This window comes from Narcine bancroftii, chromosome 2 (genome assembly GCF_036971445.1).
Source record: "Narcine bancroftii isolate sNarBan1 chromosome 2, sNarBan1.hap1, whole genome shotgun sequence".
Lineage (NCBI taxonomy): Eukaryota > Metazoa > Chordata > Chondrichthyes > Torpediniformes > Narcinidae > Narcine > Narcine bancroftii.
The window spans coordinates 370121756-370141075 of NC_091470.1; the positions used below are offsets into that span (position 1 = coordinate 370121756).

The window sequence follows — 19320 nt, forward strand, 5'->3', positions numbered from 1 at the left end:
AGTAATCCCTATGCCATCGGTGGTCTGTGGTTAATAAGGGATTGCTTAAGGTGGGACGTGAGTGGGGCATAAAAGCTTGAAAACTATTGCTTTAACCCTTCCCTCCCTCACATCCAGAACCTTCTATTTTTCTTATGTCTCTTGAATGTCCCGATTGCACCCCTGACAATGCTTTCCAGTCACCCACCCCTCATTATCTAAAAAAAAATTATAAGACAGAGGAGCAGAAATAGGCTATTCAGCCCATCGAGTCCGCCCCACCATTTAATCATGAGCTGATCCGTTTTTCCACTCAGTCCCACTGCCCGGCCTTCTCCCCATAACCTCTGATGCCTTGGCTTGTTTACCCATGACATCTCCCCTAAGCTATCCTCCACTCATCTTAAACAGATGCCCTCTGGCATTTGCTACTCTCAACTTGGGAGAAAGGGACTGGCCGTTCACCTTATCTATACCTCTCATAATCTTGTGGACCTCTATTAAGTCACTGGTTATCCTTCTTCATTCCAAAAAGAAAAGCCCCAGCTCAGTCAACCTTGCTTCATGAGACACATCCTGCAATCTAGGCCACATTCGGGTTAATCTCCTCTGCACCTTGTCCAAAGCTTCCAAATCCTTCCTGTAATGAGGCGACCAGAACTGGACACAATATTCCAAGAGTTTTATAGAGCTGCCACATGACCTCACGGCTCTTGAACTCAATCCCCCGACTAATGAAGGCCAGAGTGCCATACACCTGTCAACCTGCTTGGCAACCTTGAGGGATCAGTGGACCTGGACCCCAGGATCCCTCTGTTCCTCCACACCATTAGGAATACATTTAGTTTGGTTTTGAGAAATAGGCCCCTTGGGTATGTGCTAATCAGTGCAGCCGCGACTTCACTCCGAGCGTAGCCAGCTCACCTCAGCGAGGTGGACCAACAACACCCTCGCTTGATCTTCTGGTGGCTCGAGGTGCGACCTGGGTCCAGATACATCTTCAACAATCATCAGGGTCATCAAGTTGTCTTGGCACAAGAAGGCCCATCGTGCCCAGGCCAACCTTGTAAACCCATCCCAACGGTCCCCATTCCGTTGGCCTCTCTCCTGTCAGTTCCCCATCCAAATCCCTTCTGAAGGGCTAGCCATGTTTCCACCCCTCCTCTAGGCAATGTTCCAGCCACTCCCAACCTTTAATTGCCTATGCATCCCCGCCACCCCAGGAGTCTACTCAAAGTTTATGGGCTCCCTTCCCTGTGAAGCAGTCAGGTTTTGGTTTCTTCTGTACTCCCCTCCTGCCGACTAGATAAAAAAACATGAAAATATTTCTATTACGTGAGGTGAAAAGAAATCAACATTAATCATCTGCAAGAGTGTCACGTCTCTAGGTTTGCTGTTGACATTAAATTGAGCGGAAAAGCAAATTGTGCAGAGAACACGGAGAGTCTGTGGGGAGGTATGGATAGGTTAAATGAGTGGGCAAGGGTCTGGCAGATGGAGTACAATGTTGATAAATATGAGGTTATTAACTTCAGAAGGAAGATAAATCAAAATATTATGTAAATGGAAATTATTGCAGCAGGCAGCCCTGCAGAAGGACATGGGAGGGCTTTTGCATGAATCACAAAAGATTGGTTTGCAGGTGCAGCGGGCTGTCAAGAAGGCAAATGGATGTTGACCTTCATTGCTGGAGGGGTTGAATTTAGGAGCAGGGAGTTTCTGCTGCAACTGTACAAGGTCCTGATGAGGCCGCATCTGGAGAACTGCGTGCAGTTCTGGTCTCCTTACTTGAAGGATGTCCTGGCCTTGGAGGTGGTCCAGAGGAGGTTCACAAGGTTGATTCTACAGATGAAGGGGTTGGCCTATGGGGAGAGATTGAGTCATCTGGGATTGTATTTGCTGAAATTTAGAAGAATGAAAGGGGATCTTAATAGAAACATAAAATTATGAAAGGCATTGGTAAGATCGAGGTAAGTAAGTTGTTTCCATTGGTGGGGGAGACCAGAACTAGGGGGACGAAGCCTCAAGATTCAGGGTAGTAGATTTAGGACAGAGATGAGGAGGAACTGATATTCCCAGAGGGTGGTGAATCTGTGGAATTCGCTGCCTGTTGAAGCAGTGGAGGCGACCTCAGTAAATATAGTTAGGAAAAGGTTGGATAGATTTCTACATAGTTGGAGAATTAAGAGATGTGGGGAAAAGGCAGGTGGGTGGAGATGAGCCTCTCATCAGATCAGACGTGATCTCATTGAATGGCGGGAGTTTGAAAACCACTTTGAATCGTCCCTCATTGACTTGTTATGTGCACGGTTTCAGAACTCCAAAGGAATTGGGTTAATGGCAATTTTTTTCAAGCAACAATTGGGTCGAGAGCAGAGGTTCTCAATCTTCCCTTCCCACCCACATGAAAAGGGCTACCCATGATGTAGGGATTACTTAAAGTGGTGCATGAGTGGGAAGAAAAAGGATGAGAACCACTGCTTTAGTTCTACACAATAGGGATACAGGCCATTCAGCCCAACCTGTCTATGCCAGCCAACATCTCCAAGCCAGTCCCATTCGCCTGCGTTTAGTCCAAATCCCTCCAAAGATTTCCTGTCCTTGTGCCTGCCTAATGTCATTTAAATGTTGCAATGGTCCCCTCAGCATCCTTAGGCAGCTCGTTCCACACACCCACCACTCTCTGTGGAAACAGGTGCTCTTTAAAACCTTTCCCCTCTTACTTTACCCCTGTGCCCTCAGGTTTTGGATCCTGGGAAAAGGATAAACGTTCCAAAAGCATTCCACCTTTTCACTCTCCTCTTGATCTGTTGTTGGTGAATGGTTACATTGGTGTAGCTCTCAGGGTGATAGAAGATCCAAAGAAGAGAGAGAAGGAGGGAGGGAGAGTGGGAAGGATGGAGGGGAGGGAGGGAGGGAAGGAAGGATGGGGAAGGAGGGAAGGAAGGATGAAAGGGATGGAGGGGTGGGAAGGAAGGATGGAGGGGAGGGAGGGAAGGATGGAGGGGATGGAGAGAGAGGGAGGAAGGGGAGAGAGGGAAGGAGGATGGGGAGGAGGGAGAGAAGGAAGGATGGGGAGGAGGAAGGGAAGGATGGAGGGGAGGGAGGGAAGGATGGAGGGGAGGGAGGGAAGGAAGGATGGATGGGAAGAGAGGAAGGAAGGATGGATGGAAGGGAGGAAGGAAAGAGGGAGGGGAGGGAGAGAAAGAGGTAGGGGAGGAAGGAAAGAGAGGAAAGGATGGATGAAGAGGGAAAAGGAGAGAGGGGAGGGAGAGAAGGAAGGATGGAAAGGAGGGGAGAGGGAAGGAAGAAGGATAGAGGGGATGGGGAGGGAGGGAGAGAAGGAAGGACAGTGAGGGAGGGAAGGATGGACGGGAGGGAGAGAAGGAAGGATTTCCTTGTTATGATATAAATATTCCATACAGATGCAATATTAGTTTAACTTCATGATAATAAGTTTATTGTCATATACATTGTAGGATGATTCAGATTCAGAGTTCAGGTTTATTGCCAGAGTACGTACATAACATCACCTACAACCCTGAGATTCTTTTCTCTTCGGGCCAGGTAGAATTACCACTTACTGGTCGTGCAAAAAAAAATCTGTACACAACATACACATGTAAATAAATAAAGAAATGTAAACAAACAGAGTGTGCAATGCAGAGGAAAAAAAATCGAAGAAGAGTCTTTAAATGAGTCCCTGATTGTACATAACAGTATGTGCCGAAATTCTGACTTGCTATCAACAAAAACTATTGTAGTAAACAAATTGAATTAAATTAAAAGAGAGAATAAATAGAAAATAAATATTCACAGTGATCCCACTGCAAATAAAATGGCTTTCAACAGGGCAGATGGAAGAAGGCCATCCCTTTCAATTCCGCGCCCCCTCTCCCACGCCGACATGTCTGTCTGTCCATGGCTTCACATAGAATTGGAGAAGAAATACCTGATTTTCTATCTGGGCACTCTCCAATCGGATGGAATTCTCCGGTTTCTGCTGGCCCACTCCCCATTCCCATCCCTCTTCCTCCTTTCTTCCAGCTCTCCACTCACTTCCCTCTCCATTCATAGAGCCATCCCTCCTCCCCGTTTACTGCTGTGCCCTCCCTCCCTCCCTCCCTCCCTCATCCACCTATTACCTCCTGCCCATGGGACTGTGCTCCACCCCCTACTATCTTGCTCAGGGGCCTGCCAACATTTTGTCCACACCTTGATTGAAGGGCTCCAACCCGAAACGTTGGTTCAGTATCTTTATCTTTGCTACATAAAGGACACTGTTTGGCCGGCTGGGTTTCTCCAGCGCTGTGCCTTTTACTGCAATAGTGCGGACGGTCCTTTTGTGGTGTCAGAGCAGTCCCTGATTATTGTAACAAGGGGAAGTTCAAGAGCCTGATGGCTGTTGGTTAGAACCTGTTCCTGAACCTGGAGGTGCTGGTCTTCAACCTTCTGTTCCTTCTGCCCGAAGGTAGCATGAGAAGAGGTTGTGATCAGGGTGATGGAGGCCCTTTATGATGTTGGCTGCCTTCAGTGGATGGGAGGTCGGAGCCTGTCATGGATCTGGCTGTGCCTTCTGCGCTCCTGAGCACCTGAATTTCCAAACCAAGCTGTGTGGCCACCTGCCAGTGTACCTCCTTATGTTTAGAGTCCTGGCCTCCTGAGGCATGGACTCACAGGAACTTGCTGCAGCTCCCCAATTACTGCAACACAAAATAACTGTAACTGGGACGCCTCAAAGAGAAGGTTCTCACGCCAGGCTGCGGGCCGCTGGCGACTGGCTCGAGACTGGCTGAAGGGGTGCCGGATATCGGAATCGGGATGCGGGAAGGTGACAGAGGTGCTGAGGACTTCTTGATCATGCCGGAGGTTTGGATCTGTAGACTGGTGGTGGAGGCTCAGGGAGCACTGGAGGTGAATCCACGGACACTCGGTAGCCCTTTTCACACTTGCAAGTGATGCCAGGAATTAACGGCCAACCGGCCTTTAAAGTGTCTAGAGTGAAAGCAAAATCAAATCAATGCCGGGGATTGACGGCCTCGACCCCTAGTACAATCCCTGGTGTCTGCAGATGTAATCAGGCAAGTGTGAAACAGGAAATTGCATTGTGGGATTGAAATGACCCAAGTTTTTACGTGAGTGCAGGAATGTGAAGAAAGAAAAAATTAAAAAGGTCTAAGCTTTGCCGAGGGAAAGTTGCAGTGGGAGAGAGAGAGAGAGAGAGAGGAAATAGCACAAATAGCAAAAGCAGACAAGTTTTAAACAGTGTGGGAAAATGGGTAGCGCTAGAGTGCACAATTTATAAGGACCATAGGAAAAGGCAATGGTGGACCTGACTTCCCAGAATGCCGTGCAGCAGAGAAACCCCTCCATGAATGCTCCATGCACGCAGCAGTGCACACAGCCCTTTCTCTGCTGCATGGCATTCTGGGAGGGCAGGTCCACCATCACTTTTTCCAATGGTATTTATAAATTGTACGCGTTAGTGCTACCAACTTTCCCACACTATAAATTGTACGAGATAGCTACAAACTGCTGTATAGATTGAGCATTATAGCGCTACCAACTTTCCTACCCTGTTTAAAAATTGTCCGACATTGCTATTTATTGCAGCCGCTTTCCCATGATCCCTTATAAAGATTTATATAGGTCGGCACAACAACAACAGGCACTGAAGGGCTTGTATTGTACTGTACATAAAGCTTAATCATGTTATAATTAGGCATGATTAATTTTGTTCAAATATAAAATCATAATACATAGATCAGGGTTTGGGGCAAGTCCATCGTCACTCACTGTGTCATGACATCACCGGTAGAAGGTAGAACAGTCCTAACCCCAGGGATGGCTCCTTGCATGTGTGAAAGCGTTCAGTGTCGCAGTTAGGAGTGGTCTAGTGTGAAAAGCCAAACTCCCATTCCTATCCTGGGACGCTGTACGGCTAATTTAGTGGTGGGATGCAAGTGTCAAAGGGTCTAGTGACTGTCAGGGGTGGGGGGGGGGGGGGGTTAACTCCCTTTTGTTTCTTGTTCTCTGACTGTAAAGGGCACTGGGTAATTTTTGCTGATAGCGAATCTGTCTGTCTTACAACCGACTAAAGGACATTTCGTGCAATATTATATTTTCTGTTTTATTACATGGCAAATAAAAGAATCTTGAGAAAAAATGTGATAAAAAGAAAAATAAGAGAGCAGAAAATGAAGAGTGAAGTTTTTTTAAGGAACGTTTTCTCGTAACTTATCAGTGTTTCACCTTTTCTCCCTCCCTCTCTCACACAAGAAGAAGACTTACCAGTGCATAAAGTGTCAGATGATCTTTCAGTGTGAATGGGACATCCAGGTTCATGTGGCCAATCACATGTTGGGTAAGTGATATGTACTTCTCACCCTTGACTTCTGCCTGGGACTTGCATCGGGTTATTTCACCTCCGCGTGAGGCAGTGCCGGGAATATGGCCTGTGTCTGGTGCAGGAGATGCGGTCCTCTCGCTCCCTGCTTCTCTCACTGGGAAATCCGTGGATAACTCCTGCTCGCATGATCGGGACAATGACCCAGGTTTGGATCCAACGCTGTCTGTTAAGAGTTTGTACGTTCTCCCCATATCTGCATGGGTTTTCCCCAGTTTCCTCCCATGTTCCAAATATGTAAGGGGGTTGTAGGTTAATTGAGTGTATTTTGCCGGCATGGGCCCGTGGGCCGGAAGGGCCTGTTACCGCCTAGATTTTTTAAAATATTAAAAATCGTATGATTGTGTGCCTGCATGTGCGTGCGAGTGAGTGCACATGCACGTATCCATTTGATTGCCCTTGTGTCTGTGTGTGTGCGGAAAGCCATCAGCTTTGTGAGTACCTTTTGTAAGATCATCGGAGCAGGAGTCGGACATCCGGCCCGTCAATCCGGCTCCGCCATTTTATGAGATCATGATCTGCCCGTGGATTCAATTTGACTCTCCCACCAACTCCCAGAACCACTGATGCACAAAAATCTGTCTGTGTTTAATGCATTCGGAGGCAGCCTCCGCTGCTTTCTCGGGCAGCAAATTCTACAGATTCTCCACTCTCTGGGAGAAGTAGTTCCTCCTCATCCCCGTCCGAAATCTACTCCTCTGAATCTTGAGGTGATGCCCCCATCCCTCTGTCTCCTTTCCTCCATCCCCCCTCTCCCTGTTTGCTGCTGTGCCCTCCCTCTCTTCTCCACCTATTACTTCCTGCCTGTTCAAGTTCAAGGTTATTATCATCTGACTGTAGGTGGGCAACCTGATGAAACCACAGTGAACACACAATGCACAGCCCATAATAATCACATCTATACATGAAAATAGAAGAGAAAATAAATATAGATAAATATTTACTTGGTTCATTTTTAAGAGACCAGAGGTTACAGGATTCTAGTTCATGCATCTGTGAGCTCTTGTGTGAAAGTGTGTGTATGTGTGCATGTGAATATGTCTGTGTGAGTGTGTGTGTGAGTGTGTGTTTGTGTTTATGTGAGTGTGTGTGTGAGTGTGTTTATGTGTGCATGTGTGTGTAAAAAGGCAGGGGAGGAGGGGGCAAGGAGAGGAGCACAGGGCTCAGGCAAGAGGTCATAGGGGATACGGATGGGAGGGAATGATAAGGGGAGGGGATAGCTCTCTGAATGGAGGAAAGGAGACCATAAGGCATGGGAGCAGAAATAGACTATTCAACCCATCAAGTCTGATGAACTGATCCATTTCCCCACTCATCCCCACTGCCTGGCCTTCTCCGCATAACCTTTGATACCCTGGCTCATCGAGAATCTGTCAATCTCTGCCTTAAATACACCCATTGAACTGGCCTCCACAACCGCCTGTGGCAACAAATTCCACAGATTCACCACCCTCTGGCTGAGGAAATCCCTCCTCATTTCTGCTCTAAGTGGACGCCCTTCAATCTGGATGGAAGGACGTCGACCTAAAACGTTTCCCTCTCCACGGAAGCTGTCTGACATGCGGAGTGCTCCCCACAATTGCGTTTATGTTCAAACCACAGCTCAGGCTGCAGGCCTGGGGGACATCACGGGAGGAAATGTGGCCAATGAACTGAATCCATTGCTTCCCTGTTGTTGGTAAGTTACTCAACCTGCCTAATGTGTCTAGATGAACTGTGTGAGAAAATAGTCTGCCTTATATTTTGCAGTGATTAATTCTCGGATCTGTTTAGTAAGTTAATCGAGCGTGTAATTCACTGTAAACTCATGATGACTGATCTTATTTTGGGGCAGTGATTGCAATAAGTGTTACCCCAACAGATATCAACAAAATATGGTGGGTTTCAGAGTGAGGTAGGGTGTCAAGGAATTGTCAAATCAAGTTTATTATCATCAGATTGTACAACTCAGTGAAACAGTGTACTCCGGTCCTCGGTTCAAAGCACACAGACATACAACCAGACATGCAGGACAAGCATACCTATACATCAATAAATGTTGTTTAGTGAAGAGTCTCGGAGGGTCAGCGCGAGCAGTTCCTTTGGTCGTTCACCGTTCTCACTGCCTGTGGGAAGAAGCAGTTCCTCAGCCTGGTGGCGCTGGCTCTGATCCTCCTGTATCTCTTCCCCAACGAGAGCAGCTGAAAGGTCCAGGGTGGAAGGGGTCCTCAATGCAGAAGTCACGGTCTGCACTGCCGGGAAGATGGAGAAAGGTAAATGATTTAAACGGCTGCAATGGGATTTGAATTGAAAGGAGGATTTGTGTGTGTGGTGTGGGAGAATTCAGGCAAACGTCTTGTTCAGATGAAGTCCGCTGCTTGTGAGTAAAACTCTTCTGCCTCTATCTACACTGTTCCAACAATTAGCTGGCAGTTTGCCAGGGTGGATTTACTCCACCGCAGAACTACTATCTTTCACCTAATTTGCTCGGTAAGTTTAACATCGGTGATTCCACTGCTGGTTCATCACTGATTAGCTCAGCGGTTGGTTGTTCATGACATTTCAACGGTGTCTTGAAGGCCCTGGAGCCTCTGCCACACCTTCGAGGAGTTGGGGAGGCTTTGGCGGATGGCCAGGGAGCTGGTTCGTGAAGCATCCGGGCATTTCTGTTCATCGCTCTGCTCTCTCGTCGTCCGGATAAAGGACTCACATCTCAGACTCGCGGTTTGATGTGGGGAATAGGGGATGGTGTGACCTGAGGAGGACTGAGTTAGCATGACTTCAGTCAACATGAGACGCCCTCTCCAAATGTGGACAATTGTTTTATATAGTGATCCAGTCAGTTTGTTTGCATAAATATACCAGACCCGTCTTCTGAGAGACCCAGACCCTTCAGGAGTCATGCTGGACCACCGACATCACCGACCCCTGTGGCCTGGAATTCTTTCATGAAAATGAGTTCGTGATACTTGTCCCCAACTATCACAGTTGGAAACTGTACAAAGGCAATGGTGGGGAGGGATGGGACCCCGGCCGTTACAGCGAGTGTGAAAGGGGAAATCCGTGATGTGCCAACGAAACGCAAAGGCAGTGGGCCTAGTCAGGAGTTGGATCGGTTCATGGACTCATGGTCTGTTTCTTCAGCAGCTTGGTTGAGACCATGCTTTACGGAGATGTGGAGTGTACAAGGGTGCAGCCCCTGCTGGTGGGCTTGAAGGGGTTTCTCCTCAAGTTCTAGATGCATTTCAGCCCCACACTCCTGGTCTTTGGACACCCGGTACGGAGGAGGGACGGTTGTCCTTGTCAGTCTGGAACTGGCCAAGACGGCTCCCCAAGGGTTCTAAGGTATCGACGGAGATAATCATGTTTCGATTCGGAACTTAAGTTTGGTCTGAATAGCCTGAATTGTAGACTAATATTAGTACTTGTAAAGGTTTGGTCAATGAATAATAAAGGGGCAGTATTTATTTACCACCAAAAAGAGATAGAAGGTAGGGACAGTATTGAGGGAACGCCACATAGTCTTTAGGATGAGACAACTAGGACCTTGTATTTCCAGATGTTTACGAGAAACAGCTATTCAAGTTGTTCTGTCCATTATTTCTCCCTGAACCAGCTGAGATTTTTTCTCCCCTGCAAGCATCAGGCTCATGAATGAACCCCACAACAGAGCCTCCATCCTGCCCTTGCGTTGCACTAACTAATCAAAGTTTTCACTTTAACTCTCTTCTCTACATTTCCTAAATCCTAAATTTTACAGCTGTAGGAATGTTAGAATTGACCCGATAGACTGCTCGCAGAAGAACACTTCTCAGGTTTAATGTGAGAATGAAAGTTAAATTAATAAACTCAAAACTGCAGGAAATATATCAGTCAGATGGAAAGAGTGCAGAGAAGATTTACTAGGATGTTGCCCGGACTGAGTTACAGGGAAAGGTTAAACAGGTTAGAACTTTATTCCCTGGAGCGTAGAAGGATGAGGGGAGATTTGATAGAGGTATTCAAAATTACGAGGGGGACAGACAGAGTAAATATAGCTCAGCTTTTTCCACTGAGGGTAGGTGAAAAACAAACCAGCAGACATGGGTTAAAGGGAAAATTTTATGGGAACATGAGGGGAAACTTCTTCACTCAGAGAGTGGTGGGAGTGTGGAATGAGCTTCCAGCTGAGGTGGTGAATAAGATGGTGAATTCTAACATTTAAGAAGAATTTGGACAGGTACATGGATGGGAGAGGCTATGGTCTAGACAGAAAAATGGTTCAGCACAAACTAGAAGGGCTGAAGGGACCTATTTCTCTGCTGTAATGTTCTATGGTTCTAAAGATGATGATACAACTTGATAAGGACTTGAGTTAATCTGGGTGCTGCAGACAAGGCCAGCATTTATTGCCCATCCATAACTGCACCTTGAGGGGTGTTAAAGTTGACCTGAGGTTGCTCGATAAACATGAACACACTGCTTTGCAAAGCACAAGAACTCAGTTACTGCAAGGAGCATTGCCACAAGCAGCTAGTCTCACCCCAAGAGAACCTGCCTTTTGACGCACAGGATGCATATTTATACAGATACATTTCCAGTTTTCCAGAACATTCAAACAGACTTTTCCATACAAGTGCACGTTTCTTAGAATTCTCTTGTGATTCGTTAACCAAGGTCGTGTACCTTACCCAATGGTTAACAACAGTCTTTTACTGTCTTTGCCAAAAAAGGAGTTCATTACACTGAACAATGAAGATTTTTTCTTCCTGAACACTTGTGGGCGCATTTGACAAAATCACCATAAAATTTTCCTATTGCATACTGCGCTTTACATCTCACTTATTTTTGTGATTCCGTGATGTGCAACATGAGATTGAAAATTCACTTCCCGCCTTCCCTGCTGATCTTGGTGCCGTCAGTGACGAACACGGGGTAAAGTTTCACCAGGACATGGAAAAGTAGTATTAGGGCAACTGGAATCAATGCTGGCCGACTATTGTTGGACACCGACATGTGAGAGGCATCAGATGCTGAGTACAAACAAAAATCAGCGGGAAAGCATTTTAGGTCATTTGTACTAATGCCATTTGTCAGTATCGTTTTGTGATTAAACAGGCTAAGTTCAATCAAAGTTAATTTAATGTTTCTCCAATTCCCTACGTGAGACAGCAAATCTGAAATTCTCTTTGTGTTCATTACCAGTGAGTTACCCAGGGTAGCCCTGGCAAGGCAATGTTTCACAACTGGCTGTTCACCAGCTCCTGCTGTGCACTGGCTGCTGGTATTTTGGAACGTGAAGCAGGAAAGATTGCAGGTCAACAGGGTGTTTGTCGTGAAAAAGATCTGTCTCCTAACGGTGCAACTGCACTTTCCCTGAAGCTGGAAAATGGGCAGAGAAGTGGCAAATAAAATACAATTTCAGAAAGTGCAGGGTCATGCACTTTGGTAGAAAAAATAAACAGGTCGGCTATTTTCTAAATGGGGAGAAAAATGAAAATATCCATATGCAAAGGAAGACCTCGGGCAGGATCGCCTGAAGGTAAACCTGCAGGGTGAGCCGGTGGTGAAGAAGGCAAATGCAGTGCTGGTGTTCATTTCAGGAGGAACAGGAGCAGGGATGTGATGTTGGGGTTTATAAGGCGCTGCTGAGATCCCACGTGGAGGATTGTGGGCAGTTTTGGGCTCCTCATTTAAGGAAGGATGTCATGATAATGGAGAGGGTTCAGAAGAGATTCACTAGGATGATTCTGGGATTGAAAGAGTTATCACATGAGGAGCTTTCGGCAGCTCTTGGCCTGTACCTGTTGGAATTTAGGAGAATGAGGGGAGGAATCTCATTGAAACATTTTGAATGTTGAAAGGCGTGGACAGAGTAGATGTGGAAAGGTTGTTTTCCATCGTGGGAGAATCCAGGACAAGAGGGCGTCTGCTTAGAACAGAGATGCGGAGGAATTTCTTCAGCCAGAGGGTGGTGAATCTGTGGAATTTGTTGCCACAGGTGGTTGTGGAGGCTGGGTCATTGGGTATATTTAAGGCAGAGATTGATAATGTAGTTTCCTGACTCTGGGGGAGCAGCAGACTGGCGCAGGGCACCAGAAACATTATAGGAGGGGTAGATGCGGCGACAATGGTTAAAAGACAAGGATAGGGGAGATAGGGACCAAATACAGGCAAATAGGACTGGCAAAGATCAACAGATCTTGACTAGAATGGAAGTGATGGGCCAAAGGGCCTACTTCCATCCTGTCAAACTCTGCATGAGAATTGAAACTGATGCAGCAGGGGAGTTAACGTTGAGGAAGGAGTATATTTAGGAAAGAAGAGGCAGAAGGAAGATCACTATTCCAGCCATTGATTCTTGCCTTCTGGTTCCACAACTCCTTGTAATGGTAGGCTTGGAGTACTGTAGACCCTGAGGATAATTGGCTCAGCTCTTTAGAACAAAGAACAGAGAGCTTTACAGCACAGTAAAGGCCCTTCAGACCTCAATATTGTGCCAATCTAACTCGTAGCCATCTATTTTTCTTCCATCTATGTATCTGTCTCTTCTTCTTTGGCTTGGCTTCGCGGACGAAGATTTATGGAGGGGTATGTCCACGTCTGCTGCAGGCTCGTTGGTGACTGACAAGTCCGATGTGGGACAGGCAGACACGGTTGCAGCGGTTGCAAGGGAAAATTGGTTGGTTGGGGTTGGGTGTTGGGTTTTTCCTCCTTTGTCTTTTGTCAGTGAGGTAGGCTCTGCAGTCTTCTTCAAAGGAGGTTGCTGCCCGCCGAACTGTGAGGCGCCAAGATGCACGGTTGGAGGCGATATCAGCCCACTGGCGGTGGTCAATGTGGCAGGCACCAAGAGATTTCTTTAAGCAGTCCTTGTACCTCTTCTTTGGTGCACCTCTGTCTCGGTGGCCAGTGGAGAGCTCACCATAGAACACGATCTTGGGAAGGCGATGGTCCTCCATTCTGGAGACGTGACCCACCCAGCGCAGTTGGGTCTTCAGCAGTGTGGATTCGATGCTTGCGAACGGTGGGAGGAACCTGAGCCTCTGGGGAAAACCCCACGCAGACACGTGGAGAGCGTACAAACTCCTTACAGACAGGGCGGGATTCAAACCCTGGTCCCGATCGCTGGCGCTGTCACAGCGTTGCGCTAACCTCTACGCCAACTGTGCCTCTCGTCAAGTTGAGAGCATAAAGCAGGCAGGCAGCTGAATAAAAAGTCAAAACGAAAGCAATGAAGTTCGTGACGTGTTCATGATAATAAATTCTGATTCTAACACACACAAACGCTGGAAGAACCCAGCCGCTCTCGCAGCATCCCTGGGAGGGAAAGATATATCACTGACATTTCGGGTCTGAGCCTTCTTCAAGGGGTACCCTCAGCCATGAAGCGTTGATCTTTGCCTCTGTGAGACCAGCTGAGGTCCTCCAGCATTTCTGAGTTTTTAACTATAATCACCGCATCTGCAGGGTTTCCTGCTTCACCCTGACTGAACAAAAAGGTGACTAGAACTGAACATAACATTCCAAGTGTGGTCTCACCAGAGATTTGTAGAGCTGCAGGATAGACCCTTGAGTAGTCTGTACTTCTCCAAATGTCCATTCTTCCATCTCTTTCCCTTCTCCATCCCCAGCTGCCCATCATACCACACCTTCCTTCCTTCAGTTCCCCTTCCCTTCATTCTACTGACCCTCCTATCAGAGAGTGCCTTCCTCAACCTCTTTCTCCTATCATCTCCTACCTTCTTACCATTTTTCCTTTTTCTTTCCCCTCCCACCTATCAACTCCTCGCCCGTGTTCCTCCCCTTTCCCCATCTTCTTCTTTGGGCGTCCGCCTGACTGTCGGTGCTCCTGAACGAGGGCTTAGGCCCGATATGTTGGATGCTCCGTGGCCTGCTGAGTTTCCCCAGCACCTTTGTGTGCTGCCCTTAATGGGGAACATTGGAGGAACTCACTGGGTCCCGGCAGCGTCTGTGGAAGGCAATAGACAGCCGACATTTCGGGCCGGGGCCCTCCGTCAGGAATAGCAAGGAAGGGGCAATCTGCCAGTACAAAAAGGTGAGGGGTTGGGGTGAGGGAGAGGAGTACGGGGTGGCAGCTGACAGGTGTACACAGGCATAGAGGGACCCTTGTTGTGAGTGAGGAAACAGGCTTGATCAGTCTTAAAGGCAAGGATCCTGAACACAGTTTTTTTGTAGTGAAGGATTTTATTTACAGAAGGCACAGTGGGAAATGGTAACTGATGCAGCATGTTCGCTCACACACACACACACCCACGCCCACGCCCACACACATGCGCACGCACGCACAGTTGACAGCAGGCCACGGGAAAGAAATAGTTGTCAATTAATAATGAATGTGGGGAAAATAGAGTGGAAACAAAATACTCTCACACATATTGAACTGGTAGATTTAAAGATCAGGGGAAAATCACTACAATGTCCCACCACCCTTCGACTCAGTGCAGACACAGCTCTGTGCTACAAGGGACACTAATTAAATGCTCCCAACCCTTTTAACAGGGCACATCTTATCAACAGTTTCTCCAGCACCCTTCCACATTTCTAGGCCTGGAGTGAAGCAGGGTGGTCCCAAGCTGGCAAAGAGGGAGGACAAAGAACACATGGCATCTTTATAGTGCTGGAGGGTTAATCCGATTGCAGCAGCCAATGGCCCAAGGCCAAGTACAGGCAGGCTGGAGAGTCCAGTCCAGGTAATTTACCAATGGCAAGGTGTGCACTAATAGGTGGCACGGAACCAAACATTGATTGGCAGCTGGTGTGTCCTCCGACAGAGCTGTCACGTCACAGCCACAACCCTTCCCGATACAACCCTATCGTCCGCTATTCCTGTTGGGGGTTTCTGTCCCGAAACGATAACTCTCCGTCTCCTCCCACGGACGGTGCCTGAAGCACTGAGTTCCTTCAGCGTTGCTTCCCATTTCCCCCCATCTGCTCAATACTAGAGGGCATGATTTAAGGCAGTGGTCCTCAACCTTTTTCTTTCCACACATGTCCCATTTTAAGTAATCCCTATGCCATCAGGGCTCTGTGATTAGTAAGGGGTTGCTTAAGGTGGGATGTGGGTGGAAAGAAAACATATGAAAACCAATGTTTTAATTGTATCTCATTGACTCATTATGTGCAGGGTTTCAGAACTCCAAAGGAAATGGGCCAATGGCAATTTTTGTCAAGCAAAATATTTCAGTAACATTTGGGTCTGGAGCAGTGATTCTCAACCTTCCTTTCCCACTCACATCCCACCTTAAGCAATCCTTTACTAATCACAGAGCCCCGATGGCGTAGGGATTACTTAAAATAGGATGTAAGTGGAAAGGAAAAAGGTTGAGAACCACTGCCTTAAGGTAATGAGTGGGAAGTTGAAATTGAGGAAGGTTTTTCACCCAGAGAGTGGTTGGTGCGTGGAGCGCACGACCTGGGTCAATGGTGGTGGCAGATACATTGTGGAATTCAAGAGACTACAGGTCGTCCCCAACTTATGACCGAAGGATTGTTCATATCTCAGAATGGACGTCAGTTAGAATTTTGCCCGCACAGATGGAATACCGAAGCCTTAAAACAAGCTTTATAATCAAATCATTTTTACGTTGTAGATTTATGTTGTTTTTGACTAACTATAACAGGGATACAGAGTGTGTAAGAGCCAAAAAGTGTGCAATCACCTTGTTAGCCGGCATTCTGGGATTCATAGTCTGGGCGCGGCCATCTTGATTCCTATGTGCATACATCCGCACGTGCCAATTGAAGACTCACGCATGCACACGGGGACCAACGCCTAGCCTGTGGACCCTGGTAACAAGGTAAGTACGCACATTTTGGCTGTTAAGTGCCCTGTACCCCTGTTACAGTTTGTCAACTACAACATAAACTGTGCAAATTTTATATTATTTTCTTTTATTTTAAAATTTGGTCATATTTGCAGATGGACACAAGTCAAATAGGTTGTAAGTCAGGGAGTACCTGCACTAGACAAGCATATGGAGGAATTTAAAGTGGAGGGTTATGGGGGGAGACAGGATCTAAAGGCCAGTATAGCATTGTGAGCTGAAAGCCTGTACTGTGCTATGTTCCATGTATCTCAATAACCCATTTATAAAGAGAAAGAAGGCTTTGGTTTCGGCTCAGATGCTGTTCCTGAGATTTCAGCAAGGGTGGTAAATGATGCTTGGTGCTTCTAAGTAAAAGTTAATTCAGCCAACACCCCCGGTGCAGTTTCTTGCTTCTGGTCGTGTGGTCTGACGCAGAGACATTAACTTCCAGTCTCATTGCGATGCCAAGTGAGACAAACATGGCGAGAGAAAGCAAAACCCTGAAGTATTCTCGAATTTCTGCGATGCTTTAATCAGAAGCAGCGTGTTGCTATTAGGAATCTTAATTAAAGGCTGACCCATGGGATTATAATTTCACAATATTGATGTTTGCTCTGTAGGTACCTTCAGGGAGTTACCAAAAGAAATTTGTAAATTTATGAAATGCAGCTACTGGCAAAAGAACATAATGTCTGACAGCTGGTGCAAAAAGGAAAATAGTGAAATTTGCTCTGTGTCTACAGGGAGAATTTCTTTAAAAAACTGTGGAAAATTAGCTTTATGTCCCAGAGCTCAATATGAAAAAAAGATGTTTCTGATGTTTCAAAGAGATTTTTTTTAATTTACCTTGTGTGGTCAGGAACTGTGGGTGGAATCTAGGCAAAGAAATGTCTTTCGTCACTCACTGCAGCTGCACCTGAGGCCATTCTCGCTGCCCCAAGGAATCACCCAAGACGCAGGAGCAGAAGTGGGCCCATCGAGTTTCCCCCGCCATTCTAATCATGAGCCGATCCATCCACCCACTCTTCCCCGCTCCCCGGCCTTATCCCCACAATCCTTGATGCCCTGTGTAATCAATGTCTGTCTTAAATACACCCAACGACCTCGCTTCCACGCCACCCATGGTAACAAAATTCCACAGACTCACAACCCTCTGGCTAAAGAAAATTTCCTGCGTCTCTCGTTTTAAATCGATGCCCCTTTTTATCCTGAAGTTGTGCCCTCTTGTCCAAGTCTCCCCGACCATGGGAAACATCCTTGCCCATCTACTCTGTCCAGGCCTTTCAGTATCTGAAAGGTCTCCACGAGGTCCCCCCTCATCCTCTTCTTCAAGGAGTACAGCCCAAGAGCTGACAATCGTTCCTCTTGTGCCAACCCTTTCGTTCCTGGAATCATTCTAGTAAATCTTCTCTGAACCCTCTCCAACCCCAGCACATGTTTTCTCAAATAAGGTGCCCAAAACTGTACACAGTTCTCCAAGTGAGGTCTTACCAGTGCCGTGCAGAGTCTCAACTCTGCTGTTGTTCACCATTCGTCGAGAAATGAATGATCTGACCTTGCCTCCTGTTTCCCAGAACCCTTAGATTACCGAGGGTCCAAAACCTACCTCTTTCCATCTTGAATATATTCAGTGTTGGGGGAGAGACTGTGGGGCAAGGGAATCTCACAGATGCACCTGGAGGCACTCAGCAGGTCACATGGCATCCAGGGGATGTGAAGGATATTCAACATTTCGGGCTGGAGCCCGTCGTTGGGTACTAAAGAAAATAGGCAAGCACCTGAATGACAAGGAGGCGGGATGTAAATCCAGCTCATCCACCCTCTGCACTGCACACCCCTCACTCTTCACTGCCCCTCGCTCTGCACCTCAGAGCCCCTCGCTCTGCAGCAAGAAACAAAAGTCTGCAGGCGCTGTGATTGAGGTAAAAACGCAGATATGCCAGAGGAACTCGGCTGGTCTCGTGGCGCCCATAGGAGATAAAGACACATCACCGACGTTTTGGGCCTGCGCCCTTCCTCAAAGTATGAATAAGAAATAGGCAGGGGGCTGATTCAAAAGGAAGGGGGTAGCACAGGCCAATGGGCAAAAGGCCACAAATGGATGTGGATAGGACGGCAGGAGAGGAAGGGTGGGAATTGATTGGGAGAGATGGGTGGCTTTGTGAATGTAGAGTTGGAGGAAAGGCAACAGAGGGAAAGGAGAAAGGGAGCGATCGGGTGGGGAGGGGTTGTGGGAAAGGTAAACCAGAGAAGTCGATGTTCATGCCATCTGGTTGGAGGGTGCCCGGAAGAAATGGGAGGTGCTAGAATATAACAACATGGCATAGGAGCAGGAGCTGGCCATCCGGCCCGTCGAACCTGCTCCGCCTTTCAATGTGATCATGGCTGATTTGATGAGAAGCTCATCTTCACCTACCTGCCTCTTCCACATCCCTTAATTCCCCTACTATGTAAATATTTATCCAACCTTGTCTTACATATATTTACTGAGGTCACCTCCACTGCTTCAACAGGCAGAAAACTCCAGAGATTCATCCCCCTCTGGGAAAAGCAGTTCCTCCCCATCTCCATCCTAAACCTTGGATCTTGAGGCCTTGTCCCCTACTTCTGGTCTCCCCCACCAATGGAGACAACTTGTCTACCTCTATCTTATCTATGCCTTTCATAATTTTAGACGTTTCTATAAGATCCCTTCTCATTCTTCTGAATTCCAAGTGTTGTTCCTCCAAATTGCAGGTGGTCTCAGCCTGATAGTGCATGAGACCACAGGCAACTGTGCCCCCTCATTCCAGACACTTCCTCTAGAGGACACATTCTCGGCATCCAGGCAGAGATTGAGTTTCACAACACAGAAACAGCCCCTTTGGCCATCTCCTCCAAGCGTGTTCCTGAGCTAGTCCCGTTTCCCCGCATTTGGCTAATGCTCCTCTAAATTGTACCCTGCTTGTGTACCTGTTTGTACATCCTTTACAGGTTTTAATCGTCCCCACCGCTACCACTTCCTCTGACAGATCGTTTCACCCCCTCCCACCCTCTGGGATTATCTTGCCCCTCATAGGGATCTTACAGAAGCATTTTGAATGTTGAAAGGCCTAGACAGAGTAGATGTGGCCAAGTTGTTTTCCATGGTGGGGGAGTCAAGGTCTTTGG

At 47.3% G+C, this 19320-nt stretch overlaps 1 protein-coding gene across 2 annotated transcripts in view; it reads left to right on the forward strand.

Moving 5' to 3' along the window:
• The window catches only part of LOC138755856 (zinc finger protein 521-like), a 421662-nt gene that overhangs the window by 233088 nt on the left and 169254 nt on the right, over window positions 1–19320 (forward strand). Inside the window, exon 3 of one of the 2 annotated variants that reach the window (XM_069922587.1) lies at window positions 6259–6343. In XM_069922587.1, the coding sequence (XP_069778688.1) occupies window positions 6259–6343 (85 nt within the window). The remainder of the gene's footprint in view (window positions 1–6258; window positions 6344–19320) is intronic. The other variant, XM_069922585.1, reaches the window with a different exon arrangement.